Source organism: Condylura cristata, unplaced genomic scaffold, assembly GCF_000260355.1.
Source record: "Condylura cristata isolate star-nosed mole 26May11 unplaced genomic scaffold, ConCri1.0 scaffold00033, whole genome shotgun sequence".
Classification (NCBI taxonomy): Eukaryota; Metazoa; Chordata; class Mammalia; order Eulipotyphla; family Talpidae; genus Condylura; species Condylura cristata.
The window spans coordinates 9369990-9384286 of NW_004567134.1; the positions used below are offsets into that span (position 1 = coordinate 9369990).

At 34.0% G+C, this 14297-nt stretch overlaps 1 protein-coding gene across 2 annotated transcripts in view; it reads left to right on the forward strand.

The window, feature by feature from the left end:
• The window catches only part of ANKRD28 (ankyrin repeat domain 28), a 78593-nt gene that overhangs the window by 25154 nt on the left and 39142 nt on the right, over positions 1 to 14297 (forward strand). The window contains exons 4-8 of one of the 2 annotated variants that reach the window (XM_004692298.2): positions 1864 to 1934; positions 6238 to 6438; positions 7713 to 7800; positions 8758 to 8900; positions 11271 to 11483. In XM_004692298.2, the coding sequence (XP_004692355.1) occupies positions 1864 to 1934; positions 6238 to 6438; positions 7713 to 7800; positions 8758 to 8900; positions 11271 to 11483 (716 nt within the window). The remainder of the gene's footprint in view (positions 1 to 1863; positions 1935 to 6237; positions 6439 to 7712; positions 7801 to 8757; positions 8901 to 11270; positions 11484 to 14297) is intronic. The other variant, XM_012732184.1, reaches the window with a different exon arrangement.

The following is a 14297-nucleotide window of genomic DNA, read 5'->3' on the forward strand; positions in this document are numbered from 1 at the left end:
TTAAAAAGTATAACCACTCCTTTTATTTCCTCTTAAATGCATTGCATATTTTGAATAAGCAATATTTCCATTATTTAAAACAATTAAAAAGTATATTTTTGACAATACACATTATGTCATAAAAGTTGCCTTTTTACTTAGCTGCTTACCCAGTTCTCAGTTTATCTTCCACCAAAAAATGCAGAGGCAAAGGATTGCTAGTGTTCTTCCAGGTTTCCTTGTGCAGACACTATGAATATAGCTATCCACCTCTTCCTTTTTCTACATAAAAGGATATTACATATTTTTAATAATATTGCTCTTATTACTCAGATTTTTTATCAGCACATAGAAATCCTCATTTTTGTTACAGCCACATTATTTTCTTGTTAAGTCTGATTCAAGTTATTAATTAATGACCCTTCCTGTTTGGTTGAAGGCCCATTATCAGGCTTCATCATTCTCTGCATTTTCCAATTCAGGATTCTTGTCTCTTCTGAGTACCTGTGTCACTACTCTTTTATGGTGCACATAAATTCAAAACTGTAAAAAGAAATACAGGGGTGATAGAGGACCATTGACATTCCAAGCAGAAAAATGGGATAATGAAGGAATTAGTATTTCTCTGTTCCTTCACCCTCTGGAGCTCCAGTCTTCTAATCTATCAACATTTCAGTTCAGGGAATGTAGACATTCTGCTTCATTTTTTTCTCATGTTCAAGACTTTTAAAGTCTATCTCTAGCATATCTATGCTACGTGTACTGGATGTGTTTACTATATGCTAATCTTTGTGACAAGATACGAAAGAGAGCTATAGATGAAGAAGTTTGGATTCAGAGTGATCACATATAACTCTTTAGGGACCTGTAGCTAGTAATTATTGGAGCTATTACTTGGAATCGCTGTACTTGATTATTCTCTGGGAACCTCACACTCAAAATATAGAAGGAATGTCAACAAGAATTCTTGTTTTGGTTTTGCTATTATTGATTCTGATGTTAGACTTGCTGTACTACATTTCAGCACCTAGAATATTAGGTTTGACCAAACATCTAAAGCCCCTTCTCACTAATTCATTTTGACTAGTGTGGGACTTGTCACCTGTTTCTCTCTACTTCTGAGAACTAGCGCTGTTTTTCTGTTTAGAGGAAACCTACAGTGTACTGCTTCTGTTTGCTTAGGACTTGAGTATCAAATAAGTGGATCGTATGTAAGTGATCGATTTTTTTAAAACGAAATTGTATTTCCATTTTATTAAGGTTAATTTTTTTCTACATTGACTTAATGATTTTTACACAACTGTATGAACTGGGTTTGTTGTGTTTTTTAATTTAAATCATTAGGTATTATCCCAAAGACATGTAGATTGGTTCATTTTGTTTCAGTTTTTTTCCCTTGTGGTTGTAACAATTCTATACATTTCATGCAATAATGTGTTTTTAACCATCACTAGAGAACTATTTTGATAATACTGTGTTTATGTTTACATTTATGGCATGATACATTTATTATAAAGAAATATAATGAAGGCTTTGCAGGGGTCTAAGTTTTATGTCTAAATATTCTTACATTCATTTATGTTAAGTACACTCATTTTAAAGTGGGGTCTGAATTTTACTTTGGAAGTGCTCTGTATAAAGGTGGCTTTTCTAGTTTATATGTAAAATGTTTCTTTTAATAGAAAGAGCTAAAGTGTATTGGAGAATTACATCAATTAAAAAGAACACTTATGTTATGTGAATTAAGGGTCATTTATTAGTAGGCAGTATAAATATTAAGTAGTATTTTTAAATTGTTTATCCAATCTGGACTAAATATAATTTCAAATTTATTTAAAATATTTTATGCAAAATATTTCAATTCATTTTTTCTTCTTGTTGCAGGAGCTAGAGTTAATGCCAAAGACAGCAAATGGTTGACACCTTTACACAGAGCAGTTGCATCTTGTAGTGAGGTATGACATTTCTCTGAGTGTAAATATAACTATTGTATGTTAAAAGTTTAAGTATGCCTGCTTATGAGTTCATTTTCCATTTCTGTGCTGTCAAAAGAAGGGGATAGTGACTGAAATACCTATTCTAATCATTTTACTTGAAAATTTTACAATTCTAAAATTAAGTTAATTAAATTAATTTTCTCCCACTTCTCCTTTTGTGAGTAAGTCTTCTTGGAGAATCTAAAATACCTTCTATACTTACCTACCAGAGAATTTTTTTGGTCTTATAAAATCGCTCTGGGGAATTCTCTCTTCTGATTCACATTAGTCTAATAGGCATGTTACAAAGATGTAGCTGATAATGATCAAGAAATAATCTCAGCAATGGTATAATGATTAATTGAAATGTTGTTAAACACTGGAATTAGTTTTAAAAATAGTACTTTTTTGGGTCCTTATTTTGAGAGAACTTAATAGTTACTGATTTACAAGAAACCACTCAGCTGTTGAATACCAGAGATGGGACAAAACCATTCTTTTTTTTTTCCATTCATTTTATTGCCTTTCTAAAATGTATTGTTATTTGAAAATGCTTTTCTGCTCCAGGAACTCCTTTTATAACAGTTGATGCTTATTGAAAATAAATATTTAAATATAAAATTCAAAAGTGTGTGTATAAATTAATGTTAATGCAGTGTTTCTTTGTTATTCAAATTGTGAAATACCAGAAAGTATAAACTGTTGTTATTTTTATCCTGAACTGGAGGGGTAACTCTTAACTAGTGCTTCAGAATTATTTCCTCAAGAAAAACTTGGGGAGCTCTTCTCTCTTAATTTTTTGCAGTCCTCATTGTGAACTACATTTCAAACTGTCCAGGTCAAGCACTGGATAGGTGAAGAGAAATAAAGGCAAAAAATGACTGGAAACTCTATCTTGTGGCAAAGGCAATCTGTTGCTAGAGCCTCAAATGAAAGGAGGGGGGAAGGAACAACAGGTATTGAAAGCACACTTCTTTAACTCAGATCTAGTTTCTTCTTGTTGCTATAGGCAATAAATTGTTGAATCTGGATTTGGGGAAGCTGAGTAACTTGTAACATTCTAGTTCTGCAATTTCATACTTATCTGGAGGTTAAGAAAACTAGTATAAATATAGATACTTTGAACACTAAAATTCCTTTTTTTTTTAAATTGAGATAACATTGGTTTATGTGTGATTTAGAGGTATAGGTTCACAGTTACTCAGATACATGTTAGTATACCACCCCTACTACCAAAGCACTAATAATCCTCCACCATAGTTCACTAGATCCCTCCCTTTTCCCTTCCCACTCTTCATCCTGTCCCTCTGGTTTATGACTTCATGATTAACAAAGCCCATACTACTTTGTTCAGTGGAAGAATCAAACTTGCCTAATTGTCCCAATAGCAGAAGGTCCTCGCTCTCCAAGTGTCCTGCAGAACATAGAAGGTCTCTTGCTCTACCCCACTCACACTGCATGCAGCCAGTGGATGAACTCTGAATTCTCTGGTAATGTTTCTAAGTTTGTGCTTAGCTTTTTGTAAAGAAGTTTTTGTTTTTGGTTTTGGTTTGTTTTGTTTTTAATAAAAGCAGCTAAGGAAGTAAACATTATCATCATTGAAACTATTAATCAGTTAGTCATATTATCATCCACTTACTGTTATGACTCTTGGAAATACAACTTTTAAAACTAGTGGAGTTTCCCCAAGTTAATTAGAAAGAACACTTTCTTTGCAGGCAAACTAAGTATTTGCAGAGATTGTAAAACAAAACAAATATTTTTTTTCCTTTTTTTTTTTTTTTTCAGAACAAATATTCTTTAAAAAATTAATACTTACAAGAAAGTTTGCAGGTTCCATACATAGACTTGATGACTGCTAATTTAAAAATAAAATTACATTCTTACACTTAATTTAAGAACCTGTAAGTTAAAAAGCAATGATCCAGGGACCTCCCTGCTGACACAAGGGGTTAAAGTACAACACTATGAGGCATTCTGCAGCCACTGCAGTTCACTCCCTGGCCAGGGAAGTGACCCACATGGCATGGCAGATCTCTCCAGTCTCACCCACTGCTCCCCTCATCAGTGTATTTCAGTCTGCCTGCCTATTCTACTCTCCACTCTGTCTTTAGTGAATCCTCTCATTCCCTGCATCTCTGGTCTTTACCCTGGTTCTCCTATACATAAATAAATAAATTAAAAAAAAAAAACAACCAACAACAAAACGATCCATGCAAATTTCACAACTGTTTTTCAACCTAAAAATTTCTGGGCTGTGTAGTATGGTAACTCATAATTAGTATACTTGTTAGGAAATTTAGTCAAGACTATCTGATCTATAAATTGGATTAACTTTTACTTGGATTTAATTTTTCTGTTATTACTAAAGAAAAGTAAATATTCCCCAGACTTTTCAGAAGTTTTAATGTATAGTGTACATGGAATTCCAGACTGACAATGAATAAGACATGCCTGTCATCTATAGTAGTCTTCATTTGCCCAGTTTATCCTATTACAAGTTCTCCATTTGGTTTTTTATTATTTTCTAGTACATCCATTAACAGACCTACTAACATATGCTGGTATAGTGTTGTTATTATTTTTATTCCTCAACTTACAATACACCCTTTTTGAGTACCTTGTGTTCCATAACACTCTGTATGTTTCTCTCCATATTCCTTTTTATAAATTATTTATTTCTTAATTTTGGGGTTTTTTTTTTTTTTTGGTAAATAATTTAAAACAAAATTCACAGATTTGAAATTTGGCAAAGGTATACACCTTTGTGTATTGAGTTTGGGCAAATGTACATACTTTGTGACCTTTTTCCCAATCTAATTCTCTTAGGTAACCTTTTCTGTCAGTCCTTTCTGTCCCCAGAAACAACTACTCTGATCTCTCTCCACGAAGTAATTTTATCCTTTCTAGAACTTTATAAAGATGAAATTATATAATAAAAGCTTTGTATTTTAGCTTCATTTGTTCAGTGAAACATTTTTGAGACCTGTCCATGTCATTGTGTGAGCTAATGACTTTTTATTGCTGAGTAGTGTTTCATTGTATGGATATTCAACAATTTATCCATTTTTCTATTTATGGATACTGCATTTCTGGTTTTAGGGTCTTATGCATATAGTTAATATGAGCATTATTGGCTGAGTTTTTAAAAACAATATTTTGGGTAAATAACTAGAGGGGAATTGTAGGATATTAGGGTAGATATTAGTATATCTTTGATTACTTGGCCAATTTTCCTAGCAGGAAACAAATTTCTGGGCATCTGCCCAATCTTTTGCCAGATCTGTTAAATACTTCTGTTGTTTACCCTATTTGAAAGGGTTCTGGTTACTTTTTATTTCATAAGCTTAAAACCTTATTTGTGAATCACTCTTAGTAGTATTTTATTTAATCTTCCATGCTGCCTTGCATACCTACAGTTCTTTATACTTAGACATTAAATTTTCTGCTTTCATGCAGATTTATGGAGAGTGGTAAACAGGAAGTAGTCTCCCTCTTTTTAGATTTAAAAAAACTGAGGATCAGTTTTACTAAAATAATCATACCTTGAAAATGACAGAACTGAAATGATTCTTTGTTTTCTCATTTTTATGTATAGTTTGTTCATCTATCAAAGATAAGAATATCACTGTAATGAGAACATTTTAGCTAGGTTTAATTCTGATTCAATGCTTACTGTTTGCTGGTGGCATATTGCATTCTTTAGGATATTGCCGTGAGTCCTTTAAGGATGTATTGTGAAGTCTTCTTTATGCTTCTAGGAGACAAATCCCTTTGAATGATAAATTATGCTACTTTGCCTTCCTGCCAGGTAGCATCACAGCCAAGCTCTGTGTGTGTGTGTGTGTGTGTCCTTTTTTCTCTCTCTTAATAAACTGTATCGTAGTGGTTTTCATTGTGTAAGAAAATAGCATACATGATACTTAAAGAAATACTGTAATCTTTAAATATCTAATGGCAAAGTGATAAATTCATTCTTAAAACTTCTCAGAGTACAAATTAATTGTATCTTGCCATGTAGAAAAACAAGAGAAGTAATGAATGTTTTTGAATAAAATTTTTTTCTTGAACATTTGGGATTTTTAGACCTTTAGTTGAAAGCTAGAAAGTGGAATGTTCTTAATATGACTGAGTACTGCCCTTAGGTCCAAACATTTTCTTTTCTTAGGTAAAACACTATTTGTTTACAATATGCTTGACTAGAACTGATTTCATTTCCTTCATAGATGTAAAATTTCTAAAACTATTCATTTGCCTCATAATTTTTATCTTCATGTTACAGGAAGCAGTACAGGTACTGTTGAAGCATTCTGCTGATGTTAATGCTCGAGACAAAAATTGGCAAACCCCTCTACACATAGCTGCTGCTAATAAAGCTGTAAAGTGTGCTGAAGCTTTGGTCCCTCTTCTGAGTAATGTGAACGTGTCTGATCGAGCAGGGAGGACTGCCTTACACCATGCAGCTTTCAGTGGACATGGTGAGGTAGGTGATAGTAATTAGACAATGATTCTGTTTTCCTGTGTCCATCCACCTGTCATTTATTTGTGAACTTGTCTTTTTGCCCATTCATCAGTTCATGATAGAAGCAAATGCAAATTCATGTTTGCTAATTTTCACCTAGCTTTGCCTTTATTAGTAAACCTGCTTTTCTTAATGATATTTTTGTAATATTTGGAAATTTAGTTAGATACAGCCCTTGTGCTTGAATTTCATAGTCCACTTAGAAGACACTGCCAGCTCGTTAACACAGTGTAAAAAAGCATGTTCTGTCTCTGTTGAAAAAATAATGTAGGAAGATAAAGCAATTTGATTACTAGTAAGATAGTAGCAAAGGAAGGCGGAAGTTAGAGAAAACATTTTCTTACAGTTTATTATCAATATTTAGTTAAGAATTCTTTGGTGACAAATCATCAAAAGAAAACAGTTTCAAAAAAAGTTAATATTTAGTTACCATATACAATAAACAGTGCCTATGTTAACTGTTGTCCTAGCAAAGAGTGAGGTTTATGTGTACATAGAAGACTTGGTAAAGAATGAAACACACAGAATTAGAAGAGCTTTTGAGACCAGTTTGTCCAGTCCTTTACTTCTGTTACAGGCACAGAAACTCAGAGATAAATTGACATTCTCGAGATTCTGTGACTGAGAGCTTATGGCTGCAGTGTGATTTCACTGTTCTCTGCTTTTGTAGCATAAAGATAAAGAATCCTTGCCTCCACTGCAGTTAAGAGTACAAGATTTGTCCCTTTTTCAAGTCTGGAATGTCCTGTCCAGTGGGGAAACTATTGTTAATATTATTGTTAGGCATAATAGAAATATTATTCTTGACACATTCCAAGGTAAGTAGACCATGCAGTGATCTTCAGGTCTAAACACGTTATGGATACTATATTTGTATTTGAATTAGATTTAAAGTACTTTTACAATGAGATTACACTTTGTATTTTAATAACTTTTGTTTACTAATGAAAGTCCAGTTTTAATAACCTATTGTTAGATATTCCACATTTAGACCATCCATATAGTTGCTTGTATAATACCAGGACATAAAGTGGCATCCTTGAAAAGTACTGCCTGTCTTCACCAACAGTGGCCTCTCTCTCTCTTTTTTTTATTTTTAATACTTTGTCTCATTTATTAAGTTAGAGAGTCTTCAGGATTTTTTCTAGGTCCTTTCTACAAATGTAGAAATTCAGTACCAGAGAGATTGAGATAAGTAGGCATCACTGATTGATCTGTATTTGTTTTTATTCCAGATGGTCAAACTGCTCTTGTCTAGAGGTGCCAATATTAATGCTTTTGACAAGAAGGATAGACGTGCGATCCATTGGGCTGCATATATGGGTATGTACTTTTTAGTTTTTGATACCAAAGAAGAGTCATCTATTTTAGTTCTTATATTTTGCACAACAATTCTCTTTTGGGATACTGAGAAGTGAGACCATATCTCAGTTTGTTTCCCAGTTGGGATCAGCATGACATTGGAGATTTGCCAGCACTGGAGTGCTTGGGTCCTGCTCTTAAGAACTACTTTAAAAGAGAGAGAGATTCTAAACAAATCTGAGGTACATAATTTAGGTTTTGTGTTTATTAAAAGGGAGTTCTCAGAGCCTTCTATAATTTTTATGGAAATAAAAAGTAGACGTTATGAAGATGCACGAAGAAGTCTATTATTTGGACCAAGCATCAAGTTAAGTAGGCATAGCCCTGTTTAATTTCTATAATGCTTTTACAGACAGAAGCTGAGACTTAGGTTGTATGACAAAATATATCTGTTCTTGAAAAGTCTTTTAAGGATCTAAAATTGCACTCTAAACCTAATAAACTTATGGGAAAATTGTCATACAATTGACCACCCCAAACCTGTATAGCTTTGTGACTAGAGCATTGTAGGGTTCTGCAACAGACTTCTGGATAGTTTACCTTCAGTTAACAGAAGTAAATTGCCTATAATAAAATTAGAGACCTAAACCTTTGGCGTGAGAGAAACACCAAAGTGCAGTATTTCAGCTTTCGGTTTTCAAAACAGGACATCTGCCAAGGAAACTGTTAACTTTCAGTAACCTTCATTTTCGATCTTGCTTTGTATCTAAATGTAGGACTTAAAAGTCAAGATGTATTTCACTACTTTTAATTATTTCAGTTATAGGCAAGGAATTTTCCTGGACCTTAAAATTATTATTAACTAATTTGAGTTCATTTGTTTTCTTATGTTTTTTGTTTTACCATTAGAAAAATATAACTTCAAGAATTAATGATCATCCATGTGTTCATCTCTGTTCTTTCTGAACATGTTTTCAGGTCACACTGAAGTAGTGAAACTACTTGTGGCACACGGAGCTGAAGTGACATGCAAGGATAAGAAGGCTTATACACCTCTTCATGCAGCAGCTTCTAGTGGAATGATCAGTGTAGTCAAGTACCTTCTAGATCTTGGAGTTGATGTATGTATTAGATCAAGCAATATAAAAGCATGGAGCATTTTATGTGTTTGCAATTTCTTAAATCTGGTTAGGAAGGGTTGCTAATGAATCTAACTCAGTGATTTGTGAATTGGAGACCTAAGAATTCCTGTATCCTTCACAGGCTATACTTTTAAGCACACAGAATTTATACCCACTCTTAATTTATTTGCTCTTATTTTAGGTCCAATTCTGACATATTCAGAATTAACACAGGTTAAAAGCAGAAAATTAGAAGGGAAGAGGATAAGCCTCTACTAAAGGAAGACATCAGCAGCAAAAGTCATACAAAAAGTAGATGATAGAGTGGTGGATGAAGAATACCTAACAGAATTGTAGAGCTCAGTAGACTGTTAAAGACCTTAGGAAGCACTTTGCCAAAAGTAAGCAAGTAGTTATTGAAAGTGTGGGGGACATGAGAAGTGGCAAAATCCAAACACATGTTTGATGGGATCTTGCAGATTGCAGAGATGTATTCTTTATAGCTCTGTTTCATCAATGTAACAATAATATTTTAAAAGACCACTGATTAGGTAAATAAGACAACTTGGTTTTTGATTGTTGTTTCATGGTCATTCTGGAGCAATTTTAAAAACTTATTTCACAGTAAATTAACATTTGTAAACTCTGGTCAAAGTGTTCTTCAAAATTAATGGTGAGGCCCTCCCTGGTGGTGCAACAGATTACGACGCAGCACTGCAGGCTGGCTGCAGAGGCTTCAGTGCAGGTTTGATCCCTGGCCCCAGAAGTGATCCACATGGCGCAGACCTCTCCTGACCCGCCCACTGCTCCCCTCAGCAGTGTACTTCATCACTTGGCCTATTCTGCTCCCCACTCTGTCTCTGGTGAAGCCTTTCATCTCCCCTGCACTTCTGGCTTGTACCCCAGTTCTGTATGAATAAAGTAATATTTAAAATAACAACAACAAAATTAGTGGTCAGACTTAGAGCCATATCTTGAAATCTGGCCTCCAGTGGTGTAATTTATTAGTCACCTAGAGCTGCCATAACATTATCACAAACTAAATGGCTTAAAGCAATTTAATCATTTGTGTCTCCTAGTTTTTGGTGATGAGCTCTAGATACTGTAACTGAAGTTTAGTGTTACCTTTTCACTTCTCTAAATTTCTATTGCCAGGAACCTCAGAACAGAAAATATTCAGTAAACTTGTGATTAAAATGGGTTCACACTACAAGGTCCACACAAGACTTATTCTTTATTCTGAAAAACTACAAGTTTGGGGGTTTCCCCAAACCATAAGATTTAATAACTCATTATAAGGACTTCAAGAACTCACTGAAAGCTTTTGTATTCATAGTTATGACTTATTATACATACAAGATACAAATTAAGATAAGCCTAAGGAAGAGACACACTTAGGACAGAGTACAGGAGTAATCTAAAAACAAAGTTTCCATTGTCCTCACCTCATGGACTTCAGGCTCTTCCAGCAATAATGTTATGTGTATGACAAAATGCGCATAGTATCGCCAGTCAGAAAAGTTCATATTTTCAGGGTTTTTTTGGGAATTCCATTATATATTATGAATAATTGACTGCCCACATAGTTGATTTCAGTCTCTTAAGTCCACTGAGTGACCAAAAGCCCCTATCCTAAAACTTGTGGGGGAATTGTCCCTTCTCAAGTTCCCGCCCTTAACAAGGACACGACTATTAGATATGCCATAGATTACCTCCCAAAATCCTTGGAACAATGTCAAATGCCTTACTGTACAAGAATCATGTAAAACATTCATTTATTAGAAGCAAATGGAAAAAAACTTGAGTTACATATGAATTGTCTCCCATTATTGAGCACATTCTTCTGAGCATATTCTTTTTGGTAAAATGTCAACATACAAGGCTAAAAGTACTAAAATACAAAAAAAAAATTATGAAATGATACCACTCATATTTTTCTTAATTTGAATTCCTGATCTTATTTCATTGCTAACTTGAATCTTTTGTCACAATACAGTGAAAAAACTTGAGAATATGTATATTTTTATACCTCACAGTTTTTGCTTTATGTACACTTTTTCATGTTTTCATATTGTCCTTACCTAAATAGATATTTTAAAGTATATTATTTTAGCTTTCATTTCCCTGAAATAATTTTTATAATCATTCACTTTTGCTTTGAAGTAGACATTGTATGTATGAATTATGTACCCTGAATGTACAGGTTTTATTTAACACCAAAATGTTTGTTGCCAATATTCATTATTTTGAAAGATGAATTGACTTTAGCAGTGTATTTTTCCCTGTCTTTTCTCACTTTAATAATTTGATTGCAGCCACTACATTGCTAAAACAACTGACAGTGGAACCACTTTGTTTTTCTCCCAATAGATGAATGAACCAAATGCCTATGGAAACACACCTCTTCATGTAGCCTGTTATAATGGACAAGATGTTGTAGTGAATGAACTTATAGACTCTGGTGCTAATGTAAATCAGAAGAATGAAAAAGGATTTACTCCTTTGCATTTTGCTGCTGCATCAACACACGGAGCTTTGTGTTTAGAACTTCTAGTTGGCAATGGGGCTGATGTGAATATGAAGGTATGAAATAGAATCCATATTTGTTGTACTAGCGGTTCACTGTTTACATTATCGTCAGTAATAAATACTACTAGGCAATATAAAAGAATAAATGACTGATACAACACAGATGAACCTTACACAGGTGCTGAGTAAAAGCCTTATACAAGTATGTACACACTTCACATTGCTTCTGAGAGTAGGGACTAATGAGAATGGGGTTAGGGGATTTTCCTTGGATGATGGTTTTCTGCATTTTGATAAAACTCTATGTTATGTGAATAAATATCAGAACTCAGGAAGTGATGCATTTAAGATTTAGTCACTTCAGTGCAGCTAAGTTTTCCCTCAGAAAGTAATAAATAAGTCAAGATTAAAAGTTTCAAGATGATGCTGAGTTCACAATATGCTTACCAAAGTATTTGGAGGTAATAAGCAGCTAGCTTTGAGAAGCATGTAATAATTAGAAAGTATGCTGAAGAGATTTATATGTGAGAAAGCATAAAGAGTAAAATATTAATTGCAGGACCCTGGTGGTATGTGTGGGGGTAGAGTTCACTGTAAAATTTCTCTCACCTTTTCTTGTTTGAAATTTTTCACAGTATTAGAAGAATTAAAGCACCATCAAAAGACTATTATCAGTGTGCTGCACTTTACCATTAGTTGCTTTTTATCTTTTTGGTCACAGTGACTTTCAAGCGAGACCATTTGAATTTTAGAAATAATGTGAAAATTCTAGAGCCAAAATAAATGTACTTTCAATTGTATAATTCTGTCAGAAGAAAACAAAGCACATGCAACCAATATTTTAGCACCACTGCTTTGTAATGTGTAATCCTCATTTTACATTTTCCAAGACGTTCACTAATTGCTTTTGTATTCATCAATTCATTCTTTGAGTGCTTGTTAGACTTTATTTTATGATAGGAATGAATAAAAACTATAAACAAAATTGAACCATTTAAGACTAGTAAAAATGTTTAATTTTAAAATGTAGTTTTTGGAGCTTTAATCACATAAGATCCAGCTCCTTTTGTAAGTATGATATAAAGTCAGTGTCTTATAGACTTAGAGAAAGGAATCCATTTTCTCACCTCTTCAACTTTAGAGAAGCTTGAGAAGCCTTTGGTGATTCCACCGACCCATCTTGAAAACTGTAGCAGCAACAGGGTCATTTGTAATTTGCTCATTCCAAATTGCCTTCTCCCAGCTAAGGAGCAAAATTTATACACATCACACCCAAGAAAAGGCACAAGTATCATAAGAACCCCTATTATACACTTATGATTCAGATGACTTTTAAATTACATTTAAAGCTTTCAGTCCTCAACAAATCATCAACTAAACTCCTTTAAGATAATTACTAAAAATATATTAATAATGGGTTTGAACTATTTACTTTGAGTTGATGAATTCCTGCTTGGATCTTGGAGGGGAAAATTTTTGATACCTTGGTTTTAAAGGCCTAATAACATTTTTAAAGGAAAACTGACTATTTCGAAAGTAAATGTTAGGACCCCCCTGGGGGCACAGGGTTAAAGTCTCAGTGTTAGCAAGTCACTGTGTCATGAATTCATTCCCAGCCAGGAAGCTGACCCACATGTTGCGGCAGACCTCTTCTGACCCGCCTGCTGCTCCCCTCAGCAGTGTACTTCGTTGACCAGCCAGTTATGCTCCCCATTCTATCTTTGATGATCCTCTTACTGCCCCTGCACCTCTGGCTTGTACCCCAGTTCTGTATGCATAAATAAACAAATATTTTTTAAAATAGATAAATAAATTTTAAAATTATAATAGTCCTCCAAAGAAAAGTACCCAACCAAAATATTTCTGTTTGTGCAAGACCTATTTTATAACAGTGATTATAATAAAAATCTTTGGGGCCCTCCCTGGTGGCGCAGCGGGTTAAAGCACAGCACGAAGAAGTTTAAGCCACTTCTGCATGAGTTTGCTTCCGCCTGCCCCATAGCAGATCCACATGACGAGGCAGACCTCTCCTGACCCGCCCGCTGCTCCCCTCAGCAGTGTACTTTGTCCATCTGCCTGTTCTGCTCCCCACTCTGTCTCTGGTGAATCCTCTCACCCTCCGCATCTCTGGCCTGTACCCAAGTTCTGTATGAATAAATAAATAAATCTTTAAAAAAAAATCATCTTTGCAAAATGATGTAAAAAAAAACTTTTGTAATAATTAAAAAAAATCATCTTTGTATGTTAAATATTAAGTGTCAGGAAATAAGAAAGGCTTGCCTATGTATCAGTTTATATGGTTGTGTCTTTCTGTCCCTGATCTTAGAAGAAAGTTTCCCTGTTGAGTATGATGTTAGTTGTGTCCTTTATCATGTTGAATGTGTTTCTTTCTGTTTCTAGTTGTTTTTTTCTTTTCCCTTCTTCTCTTCCTTCTCCTGTGTTCCCTTGTTCCTTTTCCTAATCTCTTAAAATCTTTTGTTTCAGTGCTACCTGTAGTGATTTCTCTTCTTTCATTTGTGATTACTTTTTGTAATCAATATTTCTCTCTTTTTTGTTAGCCTAGCTAGAGGTTATCTATTATTGTTTATCTTTTCAAAGAACCTGTTCTTGGCTCCAGTGTTGGTGTTTTTGAGGGGCAGGGGAATTGTCTTTTTTTATTTATTTTATTTATTTCACTCTTATTATTCCCTTCTTTCTAATAACTTCTTATTTGTTCTTTTGCAATTTGTTTTAGATGTGATGTTTGAGATTTTTTTCTTGCTTTTTTTCATGTGGCCTGTTTTACAATTGTCTTCACCTTGAGACAACTTTTGCTGAATCCCATAGATTCTGGTAACTTATATCATCATTTCTGTTTTTCTAGATATT